The 22622-nt window shown below is 39.3% G+C and overlaps 1 protein-coding gene and 1 long non-coding RNA gene across 6 annotated transcripts in view; one reads left to right on the top strand and one right to left on the bottom strand.

Moving 5' to 3' along the window:
- The window catches only part of Dnah9 (dynein axonemal heavy chain 9), a 331965-nt gene that overhangs the window by 204489 nt on the left and 104854 nt on the right, over positions 1–22622 (top strand). For 4 of the 5 annotated variants that reach the window (XM_010615004.2, XM_033762784.1, XM_010615000.2 and 1 more), the window contains 4 exons: positions 5160–5302; positions 5667–5828; positions 6042–6275; positions 16583–16843. In XM_010615004.2, coding sequence (XP_010613306.1) covers positions 5160–5302; positions 5667–5828; positions 6042–6275; positions 16583–16843 — 800 coding nt within the window. Of the gene's footprint in view, positions 1–5159; positions 5303–5666; positions 5829–6041; positions 6276–6725; positions 6797–16582; positions 16844–22622 lie in introns of those variants that run through there. The other variant, XM_010615002.2, reaches the window with a different exon arrangement.
- LOC104855915 overlaps positions 15706–22622 on the bottom strand; it is a 30436-nt gene continuing 23519 nt past the window's right edge. Inside the window, exon 4 of the long non-coding RNA XR_778508.1 lies at positions 15706–15900. This is a non-coding gene — a long non-coding RNA (uncharacterized LOC104855915). The remainder of the gene's footprint in view (positions 15901–22622) is intronic.

Here is a 22622-nt window from a genome sequence, read left to right as displayed (position 1 = left end):
GGGATAGGGGAAAGGTAAGAAGGGAAAAGAAAAAACAAGAGAAAAGGAAAAAAATGGAAACAAAGTCTGTAAATAGGGAAGGGTAGAGGGGGTGAAGGGAGGCCAGGGGAATGGGGAAAAAAATAAGAAACAAGATACATCATGTAAAGGTACAAGATCCCAATGATGAATGTAACTGTACTGTATACCTAAAATGTACCAATAAAACAAAAAGACTCTCGGCCAGTTTAATGCTATTGAATCAGGTTTCCTCCCCACGAAGTCGTGGGCGCTTGGGTGGCGGGGAGTAGGATCCTGACTTAGGCACTTCGATTTGTTGGCTACCATTTGTCAAATCATCCCCTTTAGGACTTCACCTAGGTCCACAAAGAAGCAGGATGGGTAAGGCAGCCCCAAGGGTGTCTTCCAACGCTAACATTTGTTATGGGTCATGGAAGAAGGAAGAAGCACGTGGATGTGAGGAGCTTCTTGTACAGTTTGTATGCAGTTCTCAATCCAGACAGTCTCAGTATCTCCACAAGGGCTTAAATGGGAAAGGGCTTTCCCAATAGCCATCTGTATTCTGGAGCAAACCACATTCACCCTTTGCATTATTTCTGTTGTTTTCAACTTTTTGTCTGTGCTACTGCTTCATTCACTCTTACTTCACTCAATCAATCTCATCTCTTTCTTAGAGAGAATTTGTGCCATTTTGTATGAGCCTCATAGCTATCCTTATGCATCACAGTCTGTCTGCATTTCTTTTTTTTTTTTTCAGCTTTAATTGAGTTTATTGGTACATTTTAGGGATACAATACAGTTACATTCATTGTTGGGATCTTGTACCTCTACATGACAAGTCTTGGTTCTCATTTTTTCCCCTTACCTCTGCCCTCCCTTCACCCCCTCCTCCTCTCCCCATCTACAAACACTTTATTTTCATCTTTTCATTCTCTCACATTTTTTTCTTTTCCCTTTTTACTCTTCCCCTACCCATCCCACCTTCCCTACACCTTTAGCTCCTTTCTTTCCATTTCTAAATGTCAGTAATCTTATTAGGATCTTATGCATTGTTGCAGATTATTCACACCAGGGAAACTATTCAGTATTTACACATGTCTGACTTATTTCTTTACGCTTTTCTCCTTTGCTCTAGTATCGCTGTTCCTCCTTTCCAAGACCAACCCTCCCATCTCCTGGTCCCTAATTCAGAATTTCTCTCTATCCCATCTTATTTCAATTTCTGACTTGCTGTCTTCTGTGCTTTCCAACTTGGCCAATTCTCTCCAAGGTTTTTTAAAAAATAAAGTTTCATACAGTTATCTGTCTTTGACTTGAAATGACAGGCAACGATCCTGAAATCTTTTCCCAGACTAAATTCTCAAAAGATTTAAATGTATCATTACCATACTCTCACCATTTACATTGACTAGTTTTCCTCTATGTTTTTCTGTATTTCTTTACAAAATATTTTGGACATGTAGAAAACAGTGAAACAAACACGCATGCAATTGTGAATTGCATGACAGATTAGTAACTGTGTCGCACATATGCCAGAGTTTCTTTAAGTAGCTATTCAAAACTGAGGTGACTAGGTTGTCTGGTATGTGTATTTCAGCTTTACTCAGTAAAAGTGCCAAACTGCTCTCCAGGGAAGTTATGCAAATTTAGTCTCCAGCCATGATAACTAATAAATTACTATGATACCTGTTTTCCTCCCAAACTCACCAATACTTGGTTTATCTGACATAACAATTGTTATCTATAGAAATAAAATAAAATCTCATTGTTTCCCTTTGCTTTTTTGCTGGTAACATTCAGCATCTTTTTAAATAGTTACTGTCTGTTCCTGTTTCTCTTTTTTAAGTTATCTATTGTATAATTTGTTCTGTGTATCTTGGTCTCTTTTTCTTATGTATTTTGCAAATTAACCCTTTCTTTATCACATGGCTTATAAAAACCATTTTCAAGTTTGTGTCTGACTTTTGTCATACCAGTTTACTTTCTTTCTTCTTTTTTTTTTTTTTTTTTTTTTAAGACAAGGTCTTGCTATGTAGTTCAGGCTGGTCTTGAACTCACTGTGGAGCCGAGGCTGGCCTCGAACTAGTGGCAATACTCCTGCTTCAGCCTCACAAGTGCTGGGATTACAGGTGTGCAACAACCACACCTGGAGACAGAATTTTCAGTGCTATTTTTCTGTGTTGTTTCAGGAATTTTGTTCTATCTCAATGCAATAAAAATCACTGCCTACTTTTTAAATTTTCATTTACTAATTTTACTTTTCATATTTGTCTTTATATAGAATTTATTTTCATATAGCAATCTAACTCTGTTGGTTGTATTAACATTGAATTACCCTAACATCACTTGTCAATCCATCCCTTTGCGCATTGCTTTCTTTTTTTTTTTGCATACTGATTTTTAACGTCAATTTTCTGTTTGCATCTGGTTCTATTGCTAGGTGTTTCACTTTGATTTATTTATTTATCCCAATTCCAGTTTTGCATTGCTGTAAAGAACATAGCATTCACAAGGTCATTTCATTTCTGGAAGGGTGCATCACTCCTTCTGGCTCTTCCTCAAGAAAGCCATTCTTGACCCTTGCCTCCTCCATCTATGTTTTACAAAATGCTTGTCAAGATCGAAAAATGAACTCATTTAATCTTTTATTGGACTTGCATCTTTGTGGTTCCACGGCAGCATTCCCTATAAACACAATATTTCTCTCTAGTTGTTCAGGGTTTTGTTTATTACCTTCAATAGTATACTATGGTTTTTACATTAAGATCTGGAACATCTTTTATATTTATTACTTAGCTGCTTATATTTTTTGTTGGAATTCTAAATAACATATATAGCCTTTTATTGTCCTCACACTTCTTTCTTTGGCTAGAAAACAGAAATACAATTTAATTTCCAATATTGATTTTTACATCCAGTAGGCTTACTGTTGAACACTCATGAGTTCTAATTACTTATGTGAATTTTTTTAGATTTTCTACACATAAAATTAGATTTCAAACAGCAATAGTTTTATTAGTTTCTTAAGTATCCCTGTAGTTTTATTTCTTTTTCTTAACTTTTTGCATAATCTGGGACCTCCTGCATAATATTGAATAAAATACATAACAGCTGTGATGTTTTTCTTATTACTGATTTAAAGGGGCATATTCAGGTAGAATGTTTTGAGTTTGAGGTTGGTATTTACTGTCAGATTCATCCTGATTTGCTGACAGTTTCTTGGAAGTTATTTTGCTTTTCTTTTCTCTCTCTCTCATTGAGTTTATTGTTACATTTTAGGTATACAGTACAGTTACATTCATTATTGGGATCTTGTACCTTTACATGACAGGTCTTGGTTCTCATTTTTTCCCCTTGTCCCTGCCCTCCCTTCACCCCCTCCTCCCCTCCCCATTCACAAACATTGTATTTCATTTTTTCATTTTCTCATATTTTTTCTTTTCCCTTATTATCTTTCCCCTACCCTTCCCACTTTCCCTACACCTTTAGCCCTTTTCTTCCTATTCCACATTGTCAATTATACCATTAGGATCTTATGTACTATTATAGTTTTTCACACCAGAGTAGAAGTTTTATGTATCTATTCCACTTTAGCCCTTCTTCCTATTCCACATTGTCAATTATACCATTAGGATCTTATGTACTATTATAGTTTTTCACACCAGAGTAGAAGTTTTATGTATCTATTCCAGTGGTCTTCTTGTTTTATTTCTTAAACCTATTAATACAGTAAATTATTTTCACAGACTTTTCTAGAATTTAACTATCCTTACATTTCCAGGATAAACTCTAAGTAGCTATCATATATCAATTTTTATGTATTTAATTAGGATGTTTAAAATTTTTATTCGTCAGTCAAATGAGCATATACTTTTACTCACATATACTGCCTCATAGGAAAAAATATTTAATCTACCTCCCAGATTTTTGCCACGATGGTAAAAATAATTATTAGGCATAATTTTAATGTACATTTTGGAGTGTCAGTTCATGTTTGCTGATCTGATTTGTACAAAAAGTAACTAAGCAGTTTTGATGTGCACTTCTGTTGTTACAAGTGACATTAAATATTTGAGATAGTTTTATTTCCTTAATTTTCCTTTTTTTGGTACCGGGGATTGAACTCGGGTCCTTGTGCTTGCAAGGCAGGCCACTGAACTGCTGAGCTAAATCCCCAGCACTTATTCATTTTTATTTTTATTTCATTTACTGTAAACTGTTTCCAAATCCTTTTAACATATCTTCTTATTTACTTATCTTTCATTAGTAGAGAATTTCTTTACATATTAAAGAGTTTAACCATTTAACAACAATATGAATTAGCATATTGTTTTCCTTGAGTTTTGGTATTATATTATACTTTACCAATGATGTTATCACCATGACATTTTTCTTTATTTTTATGTTGTCAAATTTATGTTTTGTCAATTAAATGTATCTTTTAGAAAGTAAATTGAGCTATAGTTATAAAGTTTTTTCTCACTCAAAGGATATATGAATGTTTCTTTATTTTTTCCTGCTATTTTAATGTTTTTTAATACTTAAATCACTGAGCCATTTGAAATTTAGCCTAGGGCACAATCTAAGATAAGGAGCCAACCATAATTTTTTAGACCCTAGTTTTCCCAGTACTATATATTGGATAGTTGAATAGTTCCACTAGCTTTTCTGGAGTGATTTAAACTCATTTCCATTGAGGCATCCCCAATTTCTCCCTTCCTCTCTGATAGAAAGTGATTGCTTGTTCTTCTTAAATCTATGAATTTACATATATGTTTCTTTATGGCCCTCTTCATTCACAGTCTTATAGTTAAATATGTTTTATATCACTTACTTAATATGAAGCTTCTTAGAGGTACAATTTTCAGAGCCAACAATGTAGTAGCTATAATTGCTTGGGCAAAAGAAGAAAAGGCCATTGAAATACTACTAACAGCCTACACCAGGACAAAACAGTATCCTACACCCCATTCCACTCGTTAATGTACTCATTGCCTTGTTCTTGGTTTGGTGTATGATGGTGTCCATTCAGTTTCATCAACAGTGAGTTGGGGTCTAGTGTAAAAGCCAAGAGACCTGTCCCAAAATAACCTCCTATGTTTGATCGCATCGTCCAGCGAGATATTAAAAGTGCCCATCTGTGCTCCTTCTACGCCCAGCAGAGATCCCAGACCTCTACTCAGATGATGAAGTGGAAAACATCATAAACAACGTGAGGAATGAAGTCAAGAGCCAAGGTCTGGTTGACAGCAGAGAGAACGGTTGGAAGTTTTTCTTGGATCGTGTCCGACGACGCCTGAAGGTAAAGGAAGATTCACAGCCTGGGGTGGACACAGATCACAAACACTCACAGGAATTTCTACTGCTGGTTTGGCCCCAGCTGTTCTGTCTGCATAGTGGGTGGTGAGGGTGCTGTGGCCTTCTTAGGCTGTGCACCATTGCAAGGAGGCCCTTCTCACCTGCTCTATCAATGGTACCTTCTATTGCACCATGCAGTCCTAGGGTTCTGGATCTCTTGCTAGGAAAGCTGGCCAGCACGTACAGACTTCATGTCTGTTAGATGTGGTGCTCAAATTTCTGGGAAATCCAGAACCCAAGCCATGTCTGCCTCTCTGTGAGTTTTTCTCTGGCTCCTTTTAATTCTCCTCCCACTTCTGACTTCTCAGGTGGTTCTCTGTTTCTCCCCTGTGGGCAACAAGCTAAGGGTCCGCAGCAGGAAGTTCCCAGCCATTGTTAACTGCACAGCCATCAACTGGTTCCATGAGTGGCCTCAGCAGGCACTGGAGTCTGTCAGCCTTCGCTTCCTGCAGGACACAGACAGCATCGAGGTGAGAGAGAAAGGAGGCCCTCCTTAATGTCCTCTTCACCCCTGGGTACAAGGGTTCCCATGCCCAAATGTTGAGATTAAAGTACAGGCTTGCGCAGGGCCACTGAAACATAACTCACCATGCAATGAAGAAGAGAGTGGGATGGGCAGTCACCTTCAGCCTTCACAGTGAGATGGTCTTATATTTCCTGTCTGGTTTTTTTTTTAATTCCAGCCTATCATAAAGCAATCCATTAGCAGATTCATGGCCTTTGTCCACACAAGTGTCAACCAAGCATCCCAGTTTTATCTGAGCAATGAGCAGCACTACAACTACACAACTCCCAAATCTTTTCTGGAGTTCATCAGACTCTACCAGAGCCTTTTGCACAGGAATGGAAAAGACCTCAAGTCCAAAATGGAGCGGCTTGAGAATGGGCTGCTAAAGCTCCACAGCACCTCTGCCCAGGTGAGCCACGTCCTGCTCTCCTACCATCAGTGGATTTGGAGACTAGGAACAGTCCCACTGCACTGTAGACATCTCAGTCCACAGCTGGTTTTCCAAAAGGAGAGGACCAGAACGTTCATTTTTCTTTTCAGTTTCTCATAACCCCACCTGCTCCTTTTAACATTACCCGAAGTTAAGTGAGAGTCCTTAGCAGAGGAACATATCCTCCCTCAGCTCCAGATCTGGTTTGTTCCCCATTGATGCTGGAATCCCGAGAGTCACCTCTTCTCTCTTCTTCTTTGCAATCCTTTCTTTGTCCTCTCCAATTCTCTTCCCATCTGTCTTAGTGTATTGCGTTGCTCTGACAAAATATGTGAAGTAGAGTATTCTGTGAAGACAAGAGGTTTATTTCACTCACAGTTCTGGAGGTTTAGAAGCATGGTGCCAGCATCTGCTCCGCTTGAATGAGGGCCTCGGGATGGATGCGAGGAGGACACTACAGAAAAGGAGTGCAGGCCATGCAGAAGAGGCATTCAGGGGAGGTACCATTCTCGTGGGAACTAATCCAGTCCCAGGGGACCTGACCCATTCCTAAGGAACAGCATTAATCCATTCAGAGGTGTGGATCCGCAGTGTCCTAATTACCTCCCACTAGGCCATACCTCTTTTTTACAGTATGATTGTGGTTTCTTTTTTTTTTTTTCATGAAATCATTCTCGATTTTTAAAGAATTTTATTAGTGCATTGTTTGCCATACATGATGATCACATTCATCATGGGGATTTGTACCTATGCATAATATATCTTAATTCTTCTTTTTTCCCATTCTCCTCCTTTCAACTCTTCATCCCCTCCCCATTTACAAAAGCTTTATTTCCATTTTTTCTTTTGTTCTCTTTTTTTACCCTTTTTTCACTTCTTCCCTTCTTCCTCCCCCACCTCCCTTGTTCCCCTTCCTATTTGAACACATTTTTCTTACTTCCCAATATCTACCCTCCACTTCTGCTCCTTATTTATCCTTTGGGTTTCCCACACAAGACAAATAATGCAATATTTAAACTTGTGTGTCTGATTTATTTCACTTATATTGTCTCAAGGTGCATGCATTTACCTACAAAGGTCTCAAGTCTGTGCTTCTTTGTGGCAGGGTAGGATTCCATTGTGTATAAAGGCCACATTTTCTGTGTCAATTTATCCATTGATGAGCATATAAGCTGTTTCCAAGATTTAGCTATTATAAATTGTGCCACTAAAAACATGAGGTAAACATATATCACTGTGGTATGATGCTTTTAACTCTTTCAGCAAGATACCTATAAGGGGAATGCCTGGATCAAATGGAACCTCTACTTTTAGTTTCTTGAGGAATCTCCATACTGATTTCCATAGTGATTGTACCAATTTATACTCCCACCAACAGTGGCAAAGGGTTCCTTTCTCCCCACAGCCTTGTCAGCATTTGTTATTGGTTGATTTCTGGATAGTCATTCTTTCTGGAGTGAGGTGGAATCCCAGGGTTGTTTTAACTTACAATTTTCAAGTGGCCAGTGATTTTGAACATGTTTTCATGTGTTTATTTGCTGTTTGTACGTTGTCATTTCAGATGCCCATTTTTGGATTGTATATTTAAATTTGGGGGGTCTGATGTTTTTGAGTTCTTTACATATTCTAGATATATAGAGCTCTAGAGACATAGAGATATAAATGTGTAATATATAGACATACAGGGCCAGGGATTTAGCTCTGGCGCCTGCCTCGCAAGTGCAACGTCCCAAGTTTGATCCCTGCCACAAAAAAAAAAAAAAGGACACATATAAAGCTACAGTGATTTAAAAAAAAAAAAAACACAGCATGGTACTGGGAAACAAACAAAAAACAGGACCAGTGGAACAGAGTAGAAGATGCAGAAACAATTCTAAGCACATTCAGTCAGTCACCTTATCTTTGACAAAGGCCAAACACCTCCAATGGGAGGAAAATAGACTCTTTAATGTATAGTGTGGAAAAACTGGCTTTCCACATGCCAAAAATCAAAACTAGTCCACACATTAACCTAAAATCAAAATAGATCAAAAATCAAAAAATTAAAATGGAAACACTAAACCTGCTGGAAGAGAGAGTAGGTAGAACTCTCAAAAACGTAAGTATAGACAAAGAGTTTAAGAACAAAACCTCAATCACCCAGAAAATATTACAAAGGGCCAACAACTGGGATCTCACCAAATTAAAAAGCTTTTGCACAGCAAAAAGAAACCACCAACACAGTGAAGAGGTCCGATCTCTTAAAGGTTCTACCCCCTCAACACCACCACACTGGGGACCAAGCTTCCCTTCATATGAATTCTGGGGGGACAAACCACATCCAAAATCCAGACAGAGCATCTTCATCCTCGAAACCAAAGAAAATAAATGGTGCATAGAACAATTTTCTCTTGCCTTACAGTACTATCCATCAAAGAGTCATTGAAATCTCATCTCTTAAGCAAATATTTGTCTAATTTCATGTGTTTCTTCTAATATTTGATGTCATCCTAAGAAGCCTCTCCTGTCTTGTCTTCTTAAATTTCTCTTTTCACTCTGTCCAGTAGAAGTCTCTTTCAACCAGTCTGCTGCATCGCCCTCGAGAAGTGGGAGGGAATTTAAATCAGGCACCTGCTCTGCCCCAGTCTTACTCATTGCTTAGGGCAGCTCCCTCTGGCCCCTTCCTATACCCTGCTTAGCAGTAACAGAGCCAGCCTCTCACAAAGGTGATGAAATCTGATGAATGTGCACAATTAAACTAAAATCGTGGTCAACTTAATTCTTGAAAATCACCAGTTTTCATAGATAACTAAGCCATTTATTATCTCAGAATTTTGCTTTTAGGATTGCTCTTTTTGAACTTTCTTCCTTTGCCTTGTCCCTTTTCCCACTTCAGGTTTGGATTCTGAAATACAAGGAATATAAATAATTTAAGTTCATTTAGTAAGTGCACTCTTGCTGTCTATACACATAGTATTTAGTCTATCCAGAAGATTTCTCTCCTTTTATATGATTTTGTTCATCTAGTCTTATGTCTCCTCTAGGACCAGTGGTTACCTGGATGAGTTCCCTGAATCCTGGACTTACTGTGTCCTTGTTTACTGTTTCTCATCCCTTTGGCCTCTGTCTGCATTCTAGGGGTGCTTTTTACGTTTATTCCCAACAATAGTAATATAAGAGTACATAATATTGCCTCTGCTTCTTATGCTTGTGCACTGAAGACAATTAATTTTGCCATTGGATTATTTTTAACTTCCTAACAGTCCTTTCTCATCCCATCTTTTCCCTTTCCAATACATCCTAACGCTTTTTTGTTTTCTTTAACTATTTCACTAACTGTTCTACCAGTGATACCAACTTCCTCTACATCTCTTTCAGGTCTAGTAATGAATCATTCTCAGGACTGTATTCTTCATCTTCTGGGGGCTATTCCTTTTCTTCCTCTGTAGTGCTGTGCAGATATTTTTCCAGGCCCTTTGTTCTCTCCTCTGACACATCAGGCCTTACACTTGCCTGTTCCCTCCACTGGACATCAATCCTCTTTTACACCCAAGGCTCAGTTCTTTGTTCTATGCCATCTTTTCATTGAATCCTACTCTGATGACTCCATTTTAACTTGTAATCTCCCACCACTTTTACTCCCCTTATTCTATCCTGCTTCAACTTTTTCCTCATACTTTCACACAACATAATTTATAATTTACTCGTCATGTTTGTGGTTTGTATCTCTAGCCATTGGCTACAAGCTCTGTAATGACAGAGATCTTGTATGTTTTGTTCACTGATATATCCAAAGTACCTGAAATAGTGCCTTAACAGAATGGACACTTATTTAATATTTGTTGAATAATGATGAAAGAATGGTATTCTGCTCCGATTCTCTATTTTCTGGCAGTGCTTGTGGTCAGTGCTGTCTTTGAGTATTACTCCATCCTTTTCTTCTTCCACCCTACAACACTGTGCCCTGGAGGGCATTGGTACTATTTGTAGTCCTCCTCACATCCCACAGCCAGTGCACATCTCTGTGTCTTTACCTGTGTGCTCACCTTGTCGTCTTATTGCTGTGAAGAGCTAAACAATTTCCTAACCCCCTCCCCGAAGCCTTTTGTAAAAACTGAGAAGATGTGTCTCTGTTAGCTTTCTGTTGCTATGACAAAACATCTGAGGAAATCAACTTAAAGGAAGAAAGATTTACTTTGGCTCAGGGCATCAGAAGTTGCAGTCCAAGGTTACTCAGTTTTTTTTCTGCTGAGCCTATGGAGAAGCAGAACATCATGACAGAGTGTGTGTGGTGGACAAAATCTGTTCAACTCATTGGGGCTGGGACAAGGCAAGGAGGGAAGGGGGAGGAGAGGGAAAGGAGAGAGCGTAGGGCATAAGACAGAGACAAAATATACCCTTGAAGGGGCCTTCCCCAATGACCTCTAACTAGGCTGTATCTCCTAATGTTTCCACCACCTCTCAATAGCCCACTGAATAATGAATCTATCCATGAATTGACAATCTATTGTTGAGACAGAGCCACCTCTGAATACTGCTATATTTTGGACCAAGCCTATAATACATGAGCTTTGGGGGGACATTTCAGATCTAAAGCATTAAGAGTATTCCCTGTTCTGGTTTCTATCTTGAATTATGTCTCTTCTCCTACATATATCATGCTATGCTGTTGTTAGTCCTTCAAGGGAAAGGACTAAGATTCATTTATCTTTTATCTCAAAGGCCAACACATAATAGGCATTTTACAAATTTTATAAATAGAAGACTACGTGGATATTTGAGCTGCTTACAGGTGAATAAGTAAATTAACACACCGAACTGCTTTAAAATCACACAGAAGCACAGAGTAGGGAGTGGAGAATGGCTTTTGTTAATGCTGTATGTATATATGGTATGAATCTTATTCATACTGATTGAACTATCGATGGTAATGATGATTTTCCTGGTAACAAATGGTGCTTGGGGGCCCTGACTCTGGTATAAACTCTTCATCTGCAATTGTTTCTTTGGTAGAAAAGGCTGAAATACAAGTATACCATTGTAAGTGTGGTAGAAGGGTAATAATTTGAATGGTATTGTTATCAGAATTTTGTTACTTGACTCCGACAGTTTTCAATGCTTATAATCTAATGGGATCAGGCTAAATGAATCTTTCATTTCCAGCTCAGAAAACAAATTTATTTAGCAATACTATTTGTATTAGAAGTAAGAATCATTATGGTAATGGTGACAAAAATTAGCAATTGTATAATAATCAAAATTTTCTCAGGCCGGGGATTTAGCTCAGCGATTCAGTGGCCTGCCTTGCAAGCACAAGGACCCGAGTTCAATCCCAGGTACCAAAAAAAAAAAAAATTCTCACTTTAGACTTGTAATTTTATACTTATAGTTGCTCAGAAATTAATTCTATTTTTCTATAATGGAATTCAACTTAGTTCTGCATTCATCTTATTTATTTAAGGGTAGAATGCTCTTAATCTTGCATGTTGGCATGATTTAGTCATTTCAGAAACTGTACTTTGGATATGTTTGGGTCTGTACTCTGAGGGCTTGTGTGCTGGAAGCTTTGTCCCAATTCTGGTAATGTCGTGTTGATAGAAACTTTAAAGTTGGGCCTAATACAAGGTGCTATGGTTAGAATGGAATGGCAATTTCATTGGTTTTTCTAATCCTCTTAAGGGATTAGTGGAGCACATGTCTGGGCATGGCTGAGTGTGTTGTGCTAGTATAACCTTGGGGTCTGTCTAGTCCTCTGTTTCTTCCATTCCTCTGCTGTGCTTCCTGGCCACCTTCCCTAAGCAGCTTTGCTCTGCCATGCCCTTCTGTGATGACATTCCTACCTTGGAGACCACAAACCACGGACTGAATCCACTGAAACCATAAGCCAAATTCCTCCTTTAAGTTCTGTGTGTTAGGTATTATGCCTTAGTAATGAGAAAGTTGATTGATGCGTGAGTTAATTAGGTTGTGAGAGCACCTAACTTGGAAGAGATTAATTTTCTCCCAAGATTAGTTCTTGCAAGAGTGGGTTATTGTAAAGAGAGGCCACTGCATGCATTTGGTCCCTTCTACGCACAGCCAGTTCCCTGTCCACTTTTTGGCCATGTGGTGATGCAGCCAGGACACTGGTGCCAGGCTACCAGCCACCAGATCATGAGCCAAATACACCTCTTCACTTTATAAGTTACCCTGCCTCACATATTCTCTTACAGCTATAGAGCAAGTTAAAAATTTAGTCTTTAGAAGGTAGTCAGTCCAGAGTTTAACTTTTGCCTCAGGAATGTTTTCTCGAAAGGGTTTTTTTCTCCTTCTCTGTGATAATGTGGGATTTCAGGAGGCAGCTGATTAACAGTGTGCTGGACTCTTTTGGCATTCATTGGTTTTAATGAAAGGAGGCTGCTTCTACTGGGTCCTGTCTTTGCATCACCTTCAGATGCCATCCTCATGGTAGGTATGGACTGTGCTCTTTCTCTTGGCACAGTCAAGGCCCCAAACGTGGCTCAGGTTTCATCCCTCCCTGGCACTGTGCAGAGGTCCCTGCCACCCTCACTCCTGCATCTAAGTCAGATGTATGCACGAGGCAGAGGAGCTGTTTGATTGGAGAAAGGTTCACCAAAGACCTAAATCCAGAAGTCTATCGTTTTAGAAGTTAATTTTTTATGGATACATATTTGTACATGTTTATGAGGTACAATGTAACTTATATTGGTTTAAACAAAGTAAGAAAACACAATAAAAAGAGAGTCACTGGTCTGTACAACTGAAAAGCCAGATACAGCTAAATTTGGATGGAGCTAGAGCCAGATACTCAATGACATCTTGCACATCTCAGTTTCCTCAATTCCCCAGCCCTGCTCTTTTCTCCACTGGACTCATGTTCAGACAGGTGGCTCCCATGACACAAGACAATGTCAGGCATGTATCTGGCCTGCTTGGTACTTCCAGTATGGCAAGCAGTGCCTATTTGCCAGTGTTTTCAGCCAAGTTCCAGATCAATGTTCATTGGCCCTGATAGCTCTCTTCAAACCATTATCCACAGCTGATCAACCTCTGTGACTTTGATTCCCTCATTGGCCAAGCCAGGATCAAATAACAGCTGGAATCAGCTCCATTGAAACTATCAGACTTAGGAAAGGGACATTTATCAAAGAAAAAATCTTACTCTATTACCAGAATAAGAATGAAATTTTTATTAGACATGCAAACATAGCAGATGTACAAAGAAAACATCTGTATCTAAGAGAAAAGATTTCTTAAAATACAAATTCATATAAGAAAGTATTAGGTGACTATATCGATTCAGAGTGAGAAAGATATCTCTTAGATCTCCAACCCTCAGTGGAGTATTTATTGCTGCTGATTGTGCTGGGCTTCCTGCCCTTCTCCAGAAACAAGTTCTGTAATTATATTCTTCTCCAAACACCTAGAGCTACTAACAGAAAAAGTGTTGCCCAGCATAAGCAATACGAAAAACAAATTTAACATGCCTCCTCAAACAAAAACCTCCCTGGATGCAGTAGGGCACTACCATAATCCCAACTATTTGGGGGGCTGAGGCAGGAGGGTCACGAGTTTGAGACTAGTCTGAGCAACATAGTGAAATAAATAAGTAAAATATAGCACCCTTTTATTTCCTCTGATTCATTCTCAGTATCTCTTCCATCCTTCCAGCATCATGAAGTTTCTGGAGCTCCCAGGAACAGGCCATCAGAAGCCCAATCTCTCTCTCCCTCTTTCTCCCCCGCTCCCTTCATCCCTCTCCCCACTCTTCTCTTATGTATTTGATCCTTTAAGAAGGGAGGGCTCTCCGGCACCCCAGTGTTGTCACCCTTCTCAATTGTCATTTCCCCATTTTCTGTATGTGGTCAGAGTGTGAAGCGCCATTGTTGATGTAGTTGGGGATGTGTGCTGTGTTTGTGGCACCCTTTCTCTTAGTCTTCCCAGTCAGGTGTCTAAACAAGGAACAATCCAAAGTGAGGCCCTAATGCGGCTTTGAATAAGGGAAAAGAAAAAAAGAGAAATTCCAAATAACCTGCTCCAATTTTCTGTTCTATTGAAGAATCAAAGTGAACCCAGTGCTGCTTTCTTTGCATTTTGGTGGGGAGTAGCCTAGTTCTAATTGGCAGGACCCTCATATCACTCTATGTCACAGCTCAAGAGCTATTAAGCTCTTATTCACAGGGCAGGGCATTATTTACCTTTAGCCTGAGGTCACAAGTCATATCTGCAATCAACAAAACAAAACAACAACCAAAAAATAACAGAAAAACCCCACTTCTATTTTCTCAAATCTCCCAAGATTTAAAAAGGAACAAAAAGTTACTGGTGTGTTTGCTGACTGGAGTGATTATGCAGCTCAATCATTTTGATTTACAATTGCATCTTTGTCCTTGTAGAAATAACTCTCTGCAGCTGAACAACGGGAGATGGAAAGGGATTAACCTTCCAGCATGTGAATATAAGATGAGTTCTAGGGAGCAGGCCTCTATTTGAGGTTGACACAAAGTCTCCAGTTTCCACAAATACACAAAATTAAAGAGCATTCTTTCCCCCCCCTTCCTTTTCTTTTCTTTTGATGTGCCATGAAAGAGGAATTATCAGCAGCATCTAAGCCTCAGTTTTATTTTTCCCTTTATGCATTTTGCATCATGAAGCATTTGAATGTGTTTGACGTGTTCCAGGAGCTTTGAAGAAATCTTTGGTTGTTGTGTGCAATAGACTGCAGCGAAATGAGAAGTGAGCGGTCATTCTGGAACGTAAAGTTTATGAGCCATACTACAAAGACAAATGTTTTTTTACTTTCCAGAAATAAATAAGTCTGTGTCTTCCCTTTGCTTATGAAAAGGCTATTACACTGGACCAGTGATTATCAAACCTAGACAGGCTTCCGAATCAACCAGAGGGTCTGTTAAAACACAGATTGTCAGGCCTTGCCTCCAGAGTTTCTAACTCAGTAGGTCTGGAGTGGGACCTGGGATTTCACATATATAACGTGTTACTAGGTAATGCTGATGCGGTTGGTCCAACAATCACATTCTGCAAACCACCACACTCGGCCCATCAGAATGTAAATAGCAAACCATTCCTCTGTTCCCAGCTCATGACACAAATAGTTTCCTAGCACTGATAGTTCCATTGTTCCTTTTTTTTTTTTTTTTTTTGGAATTGGGGATCAAACTCAAGGCCTTGAGCTTGCGAGGCAGGCGGCAGAACCACTGAGCTAAATCCCTGGCCGTGTTCCATCATTTCATTCTGTCTCCAAACAATATTTGTCTTCAGAGCCAGATGGGAAATCTGGCAGTCCTGGACCATTGGGATTCTTGCTGGACCATTTTAACCTGGTTGTCTCTTTCTAGTAAGGATTGTAGGAATAAATGAAGCCCAACCAAATGAGAATCATCAATGGTTATTAAGTCAGAACTTACCACAGCAAAGGAGTCAGCCACTATCATCTGTGCTTTGCAGAGACTCAAATCAGGCAAAGAAGTGGAAAAGGGTGGCAGTGAAAAAGAAGGCTCAGCCCTGCCTGGCTGGAGGATGTTAGCCAGGGATGCTGGAGGTGGGCTGACTGAACATGGGTATCCTTTGTGATTGGTCAGGAGAACATTTTTGGCTTTCTTTGGTCCTAAGTTGGAAGAAGAGACAAAAAAATTAAGGACATTGCCCATTATTAATCAAGTCTTAAAAGTTTTAATCCGATTGCTATAAGGTTTCTTGTTTGTATTCCTGGATTGTCACTAGAGAGAGAAATCTGACTCCTCGGGCCAGGTCTCTGATGGTAGTTGTTAAAGGTTAGGAGTTGGTTTCCTGGGCAGGTGGTTGCAGAGAGTGGATCATAATTCTTAATGGGTCTATGGTGTGGCCATTGTCTATTTGTATATTTGGTCTTGCAGGCCACACAGAAAACATTCCCTTTTATAAATCCTTGGTACATTCCACATTGGCAAATTTAAACTAAAACACAACTTATCTTCATTGAAGGCCTAATATATGCAAAGTATTATGTTAGACACTTGACATCTTTTATGGCACAGTACCAGTGTCAATAAGAAGCAGACTAAATCATTTGGGCATCAAAGAGAAGCTTTAGGGCACATGGGACTGTAATATTCTGCCATACGTCTGCGGAATGGAGAGAGCATCCAGCAGTCTTTTCCTTTCCCAGGTCAGGGAGCTTCATCCTATCTGAGACTGTAGCTTTGCACATTTGCATCAGGAGTTGGTTTCCAGAGCTGGGTCATCAGGGTGGTGCGTCCATTCCCTTTGGTCACTACTCCACTAATGCCCTGTACTTCTCTCTGGTGCAGGTGGATGATCTGAAAGCCAAGCTAGCCACACAGGAAGTAGAGCTGAAGCAGAAGAATGAAGCCGCAGACAAACTGATTCAGGTGGTTGGCGTGGAGACTGAGAAGGTGAGCAGAGAGAAAGCCGTCGCAGATGAAGAGGAGCAGAAGGTGGCCCTTATCATGCTGGAGGTGAAGCAGAAGCAGAAGGACTGTGAGGAAGACCTGGCTAAAGCAGAGCCAGCACTCATAGCAGCCCAGGAAGCTCTCAACACCCTCAACAAGGTAGGAGGATGGTCTTCCAAGCCTACTTCTCTTGGGGGAGGACCTGGAGACAACGCTAGACTGTAGTGTTGCCAAGAGATACAAGGGCATAGTTGGGAGGGGTTACGGCGGCTCCAGCTTTCACTAGGTTACCCATTAAGTAAACAGACATTCAGTGAAACTGACTACATGTGAGGACCCAAGAACTACCAATAAAATGCCAAAGGCATTCATCACAGAACTAACCAGAACAGGCATGATCAACTGGTCCAGCCACCTCACTTCACAGATGAAAAACCCAAGAACTAGAAATGAGACGGACCTGCCCAGATGTAATTATTACATCTTACTATATTTACTACATCTTACATCGTTGCTTACATAGATGTAAGTATTCAGGCTGAGACTTGAACTTACATCATCCTCAGAACCTGATCCCACAGATCTTGCTATGGCAGCTGGAGTCATCTTGCCCCTTAGATGTTATAGGACATACAAGCTTTTTAAAACCCTTATCATAAATGTTTAAGATTTGAGACTAAAATAAGGTATTAACTCCTAAATATGAAGTAAATCTACAAAGTCAAAATAAGTATTCAACTCACATAAGTGCCCATCACCTTGCCACTAAATCCAACCCAGATACATAATCCCTTGGTAGAACATGTGTGACTTTTGAGACATATTCATCAGACAGTCTTTCTGTGGTTCCCTTTAACTCTAGGAGTGGGGAGAGGGTGCATTACCAGCTTCTTCTTTCTTTTCTAATTTTTACAATTAACTTTCTTTCTCATTTGGATAAGCATGGTTGAGCAGGAAAGGAGAAAGAAGAATAGGGAGGCAGTCAGATTCATGTCACTGCAAGATGGCAACGGAGATGCCAGCCCACATTTCTCTGTAGGGTGCTCACAGAGTTTCGCTGGAGATGGTCCATTAGTACTGGAAACTTTTCCTTTGCTCATTGCTTTCTTGTGATTCTCCTAAGAGTCTAGCAATTCACTTACTCCTTGTAAACATTTGGACAAAAATCTAAGGCAGCCTATGGCAGCATTGCCTTGCAAGTGGCTCTCTCTCATCTCTTGATGACACCTGCATCTCCTCCCCACCCTAGCCCCCCACAGAACATCACCTAGTTCTGTGTACTCTCTCTGGCTTCGCTGTCAGTGCTAGCCAGCTCTTCTGACACACTGTAGATTTCTGGGGTGTGAAGTACACTCCAGTTCACTGAGTCATTCAAACTATGGAGAAACATATTAAACTCACTAAATCACCATTTTCTTAAAGCCCCACTTTCTAGATTTTATATGGAAAAGATAGCTCCTCAATATCCTCCCTTAAATACAGAATAGGCGCAACTGGCCAACAATTCTCACTATTAATTTCCTTTTTTTTTTTTTTTTTACCATCTTGGGCATTAAACCTGGAGCCTTGCACACACTAGGTACTACTATACTGTGGAACTGCACCTCACAGTCCTCTTTATTTTATTTTGAGACAGGATCTCACTAAGTTGCCCAGCCTGGCCTTCCTATCTCAGCCTTTCTTATCTCTTACTTCCAGTTTTGTTTTGTTTTTTTAATCCTAAATGATGGTAAAGAGTTTAAAGGTCAAAAAACACTAGCCACCCAAAACACTCTTTAGTTTTCATAGCCACCTCACACCTCACTTTGGAGTATAGCATCTGTTGGTTTATACATATGGTTATAAACTAAACATACGGTGGAATCTTTTGACATGTGGGTGTATAAAATTAGGTTGATTGAAGATGTGAACCTACATTAGTAATTTTTATGATGGGAGATGGAAGGACCCCTAAGACTAAAGGTGTTCAGAGCCAATAAAGACTTTCAGTGGGCTTCCACCTCAACAGAAAGCATGCCATCCTCCATTGGGAAATGGCTTCGCTGCTGCATGAGCTAGGGATCGAAGACTGGCCCAGTTGTACCAACACGGCCCATCAGGAAGCTCCCAGCACAGCCAGGCCTGGCTCCTTCAAGGCTCCCTAGCTGCATCCCGGCCAACCTGCAACCCTTTGATTAGATAATGGCTCTCCCCTTCATCACTTAAGGTTCCGTCTCTCTTTATTCTATCTAAATCATACCCGTAGTTCAAAACCAGGCTTCATTCTAGATCCCTCCCTTTGTTGATTTTCAGAATAGAAAAAATGGGACTATTTCGTGTCTACACTGCATACCTGTTCACTGATCACTTCTCAATTTCACGAATTATCTCACTGAGTCCTTGTAACAAACTAACGGGGAGTGCATTCCTATTGCCTACACTTTAAAGATGAGGAAACAGAGGCTGGAGAAGATGCAAATAATTGCCAGAGCCACACAATTAACTCATACAGTATACACTAGTATACATATAGTACAGGCAGCATTTGGCCTCAGATAATCATAGGAAATGGAATGCCTATATCTGTTGATTGGCCAGTAGCAATAAATATCATATTAATAACTCAAGAAATGATTGGAAACCAAGAGATGGAAGGAGAGTGGAGAAGGAAAGTAGAAAAAACAAGATGTGTTACACAGATGCGTTGACACCCCACAATAAATGTGATCATTATGTACTATAAACCTGTACTAAGAAATTATTTTTACAAAAGGAAGTGATTGGATCCCATACTGAAAATGGGCTGGACTTGAAGTGTAGACACCTCTGCCACAAAGAAAGTGAAACACATTTTTAATGACTGCCTACTGTGTGCTGAGCTAAGGGAGAGGTGTTTTTCTCTAACCAGCCCCAGAGCCTGGCATAAGTCCCTGATGTTCTTGATCCCATGGTTTCTTTTCCCTGTGCAGAGAGGGGGAAATAACAATCAATAGACTCTTTATCTCACACTCCCATCCAAACTCCATCAATTCTACTTTCAAAGTATATCCAGAATTCAAAAGCACAACGTCTCCTCCCCAGCAATCACCCGGGTCTAAGCCAATTCTCTACCTAGTTCTGTGCCTCCACCCTTGATTCAGTACTGTCTTCATCTGTTACAGCATGTTACAGCATCCTGGGTAATCTTTTTTTTTGTAATTTTTCCTCATTTATGTTGATAAATGATAGCTGTATGTATTTATGGCATACAAAATAATGTTTTGATGTTTTAACATGGCATGATTAAATCAAGCTAATTAACATACCCATAACCTCAAATATTTACCATTTTGTGATGATAAGATTTGAAATTTACTCTAATGGCAGTATCAAAATGTACACGGCTCACCTATTAGATATATTCACCATGCTGTGAAATAGCTCTCAAAAAATGAAATATATTCTTCCTTCCTTACTGAAGTTTGACTCCTCCTATCCTCTAGAAACCACCACTCTGCTCTCTACTTCTGTGAGTTCACTTGTATTTGGTTCCATATCTAAATGAAATCATGTGGTGTTTGTATGTTTGGTTATTTCACCTAACCTAATGTTCTTCAGCTTTACCCATATTGTCACGATAGCGAATCATTTTCTTTCTAAGGCTGGATAGTAGTCCGTGTGTGTGTGTGTGTGTGTGTGTGTGTGTGTGTGTAGATGTAGGAGATACATATGTTTTATATAGATGTATAATCTGTCAGTAGACCCATAGGTTGATTCCACATCTAGGCTAGTATGAGCAGTGCTACAGTGAACATGTATGTGCACACTCCCATACTTTGACATAGTTATTTCAAATCTTTTGGGTAAATACTCCGAAGTAGGATCATTTCATCATATGCTAATCTATTTTTAGTTTTTTGAGAAGCCTTGATACTGCTTTTCATAGTAGCTTACATTCCCACCAACAGTGTGTACATCCTCACCAAAGCACTTTCATCTTTTTTTATAGTAGCTATTCTAATAGATGTGGGTGGTATTGGACTGTGGTTTTAATTTTTACCTTTCTAATAACTAGTGATATGGAGGGAGTTTGTCCATGTGCATGTTAGCTATTTATGTCTTCTTTGGGAAAATGTCTATTCAAGTCCCTTGCCAGTTTCTGGAATTAATTTTTCTTTCTATAGAGTTGGGTTCCTTATATATTTTAAATATTAATCCTTCATCACATGTGGTAGACTGCAAATATGTTCTCCCGGTCTATAGACTGTCTACCATGTTGTTTCCTTTGTGGTGCAGAAACTTTTGCTTTTGATGTAGCTTGTCCAAGGCCAATCAATCCTTTGTCTGCCTGGAAAGGAGGATGACTAGGACTAAAGAAAGAAAGACAACAGAAACTTGTGTAACTTCAAAGTATATGAGGGGCCGGGAGGTCAGTGCCTCAGAGCAGGGAAAAATAAAGGCACTGTGGAGCTTGCCACTACTTACTGGGTCGGTTCAGAGAGTATCAGACGACTCAAATGGCAGTGATCATCCTGAGTTCACAAGGACCTTATGCTGATGTAATCTTGTCCTTGAGCATGACAACATCATGGGGCCAGAATGGCTCCCAACTGTAACTTTTTATTTTGACATAACCCTATTTGTGTATTTTTTTATTGTTGTTGTTGCCTGGGTTTGGTGATAAAATCCAAAAACTTATTGCAGCCCAATGTTGTATAGTTTTTCCCTCTATGTTTTCTTCTAATAATTTTATACTTTCTGGTCTTATGCTTAAGTCCTTCATTCATTTTGAGTTGTTTTGTGTATACAGAATGAGATATGTATCAAATTTTATTGTTTTGCTTATGATTACCTAATTTTCCCATCCCGCTTATTGAAATTCTTGCCATCTTTGTCAACAACCAATTAATTGTAGATTAGTAGATTAATTTTTGTACTTTCTATTATGTTTCATTGGCTGATGTGTCTATTTATGTACTGGTATCATGTTTTTGTTGTTTGTTGTTATTTTGGCTTTTTGAGACAGGGTCTCACTATATACTGAGACTGACCGGGAATTCACTATGTAGCTCAGGCTGGTCTCAAACTCACAGCAATCCTCCTGCCTCAGCCTCCCGAGTGCTGGGATATGTTGTTTTAATTACTATAATTTTGTAGAATAGTTTGAAATCAAGTAGTGTGTTGCCCCAAGCTTTGTTCTTTTGCTTTGTTTTGATTGCCTTGGCTATTTGGATCATTTTGTGGGTCCATATGAATTTTAGAATTGGATTTTCTATATCCATGAAAAATGACACTGGAATGTCAAACAGTATTGCACTGAATTGTCTATCCCTTTAGTAGTATGGACATTTTACCAATATTAAATTCTTTCAATTCATGAATAGAGGCTATTTTTCCATTCATTTGTTTCTTCAGTTTCCTTCTCTAAGGTGTTATAGTTTTAACTATTCAGGTCATTCAACTCCTTGGTTAAATTTATTCCTAAATATTTTGTTCTTTTGTAGTTTTCTTTCCTATTAGGTAACTTTTATATCTTCTTTTGTCTTATTGCTCATCAAAAGACTTCCAATACTATGCTGAACAGAAATGGCAAGAGTAAGCATGCTTTTTTTGTTCTGAATCTTAGAAAAAGAATTCTAATTTTTCATCATTGGTACAATGTTAATGGTAGGCCTATTTTACAAGTATATGGCCTTTATTATGTTGAAGTATATTCTTTATACACCCAATTTATTGAATGCTTTTATGATGAATGAATGTTGAAGTCTATCAAATAATTTCTCCATATCTAATGAAATGATCATATGACTTTTGTCCTTCATTCTGTCAATGTGGTATATCACACTGATTGATTTGTGAACATTGAACTATATACTTCCATCCCAGTGATAAATCCCACCTGATCATGGTGAATGATCCTGTTAGTATATTGTTGAGTTTGGTTCATTACTGTTTTACTGAGAATGTTTGCATCTGTGTT

Source organism: Fukomys damarensis, unplaced genomic scaffold, assembly GCF_012274545.1.
Source record: "Fukomys damarensis isolate Sample0158 unplaced genomic scaffold, DMR_v1.0_HiC HiC_scaffold_13, whole genome shotgun sequence".
In the NCBI taxonomy this organism is placed as follows: domain Eukaryota; kingdom Metazoa; phylum Chordata; class Mammalia; order Rodentia; family Bathyergidae; genus Fukomys; species Fukomys damarensis.
The sequence above is the reverse complement of the archived record's forward strand: the minus strand, read 5'-3'. Positions and strand labels throughout refer to the sequence as shown.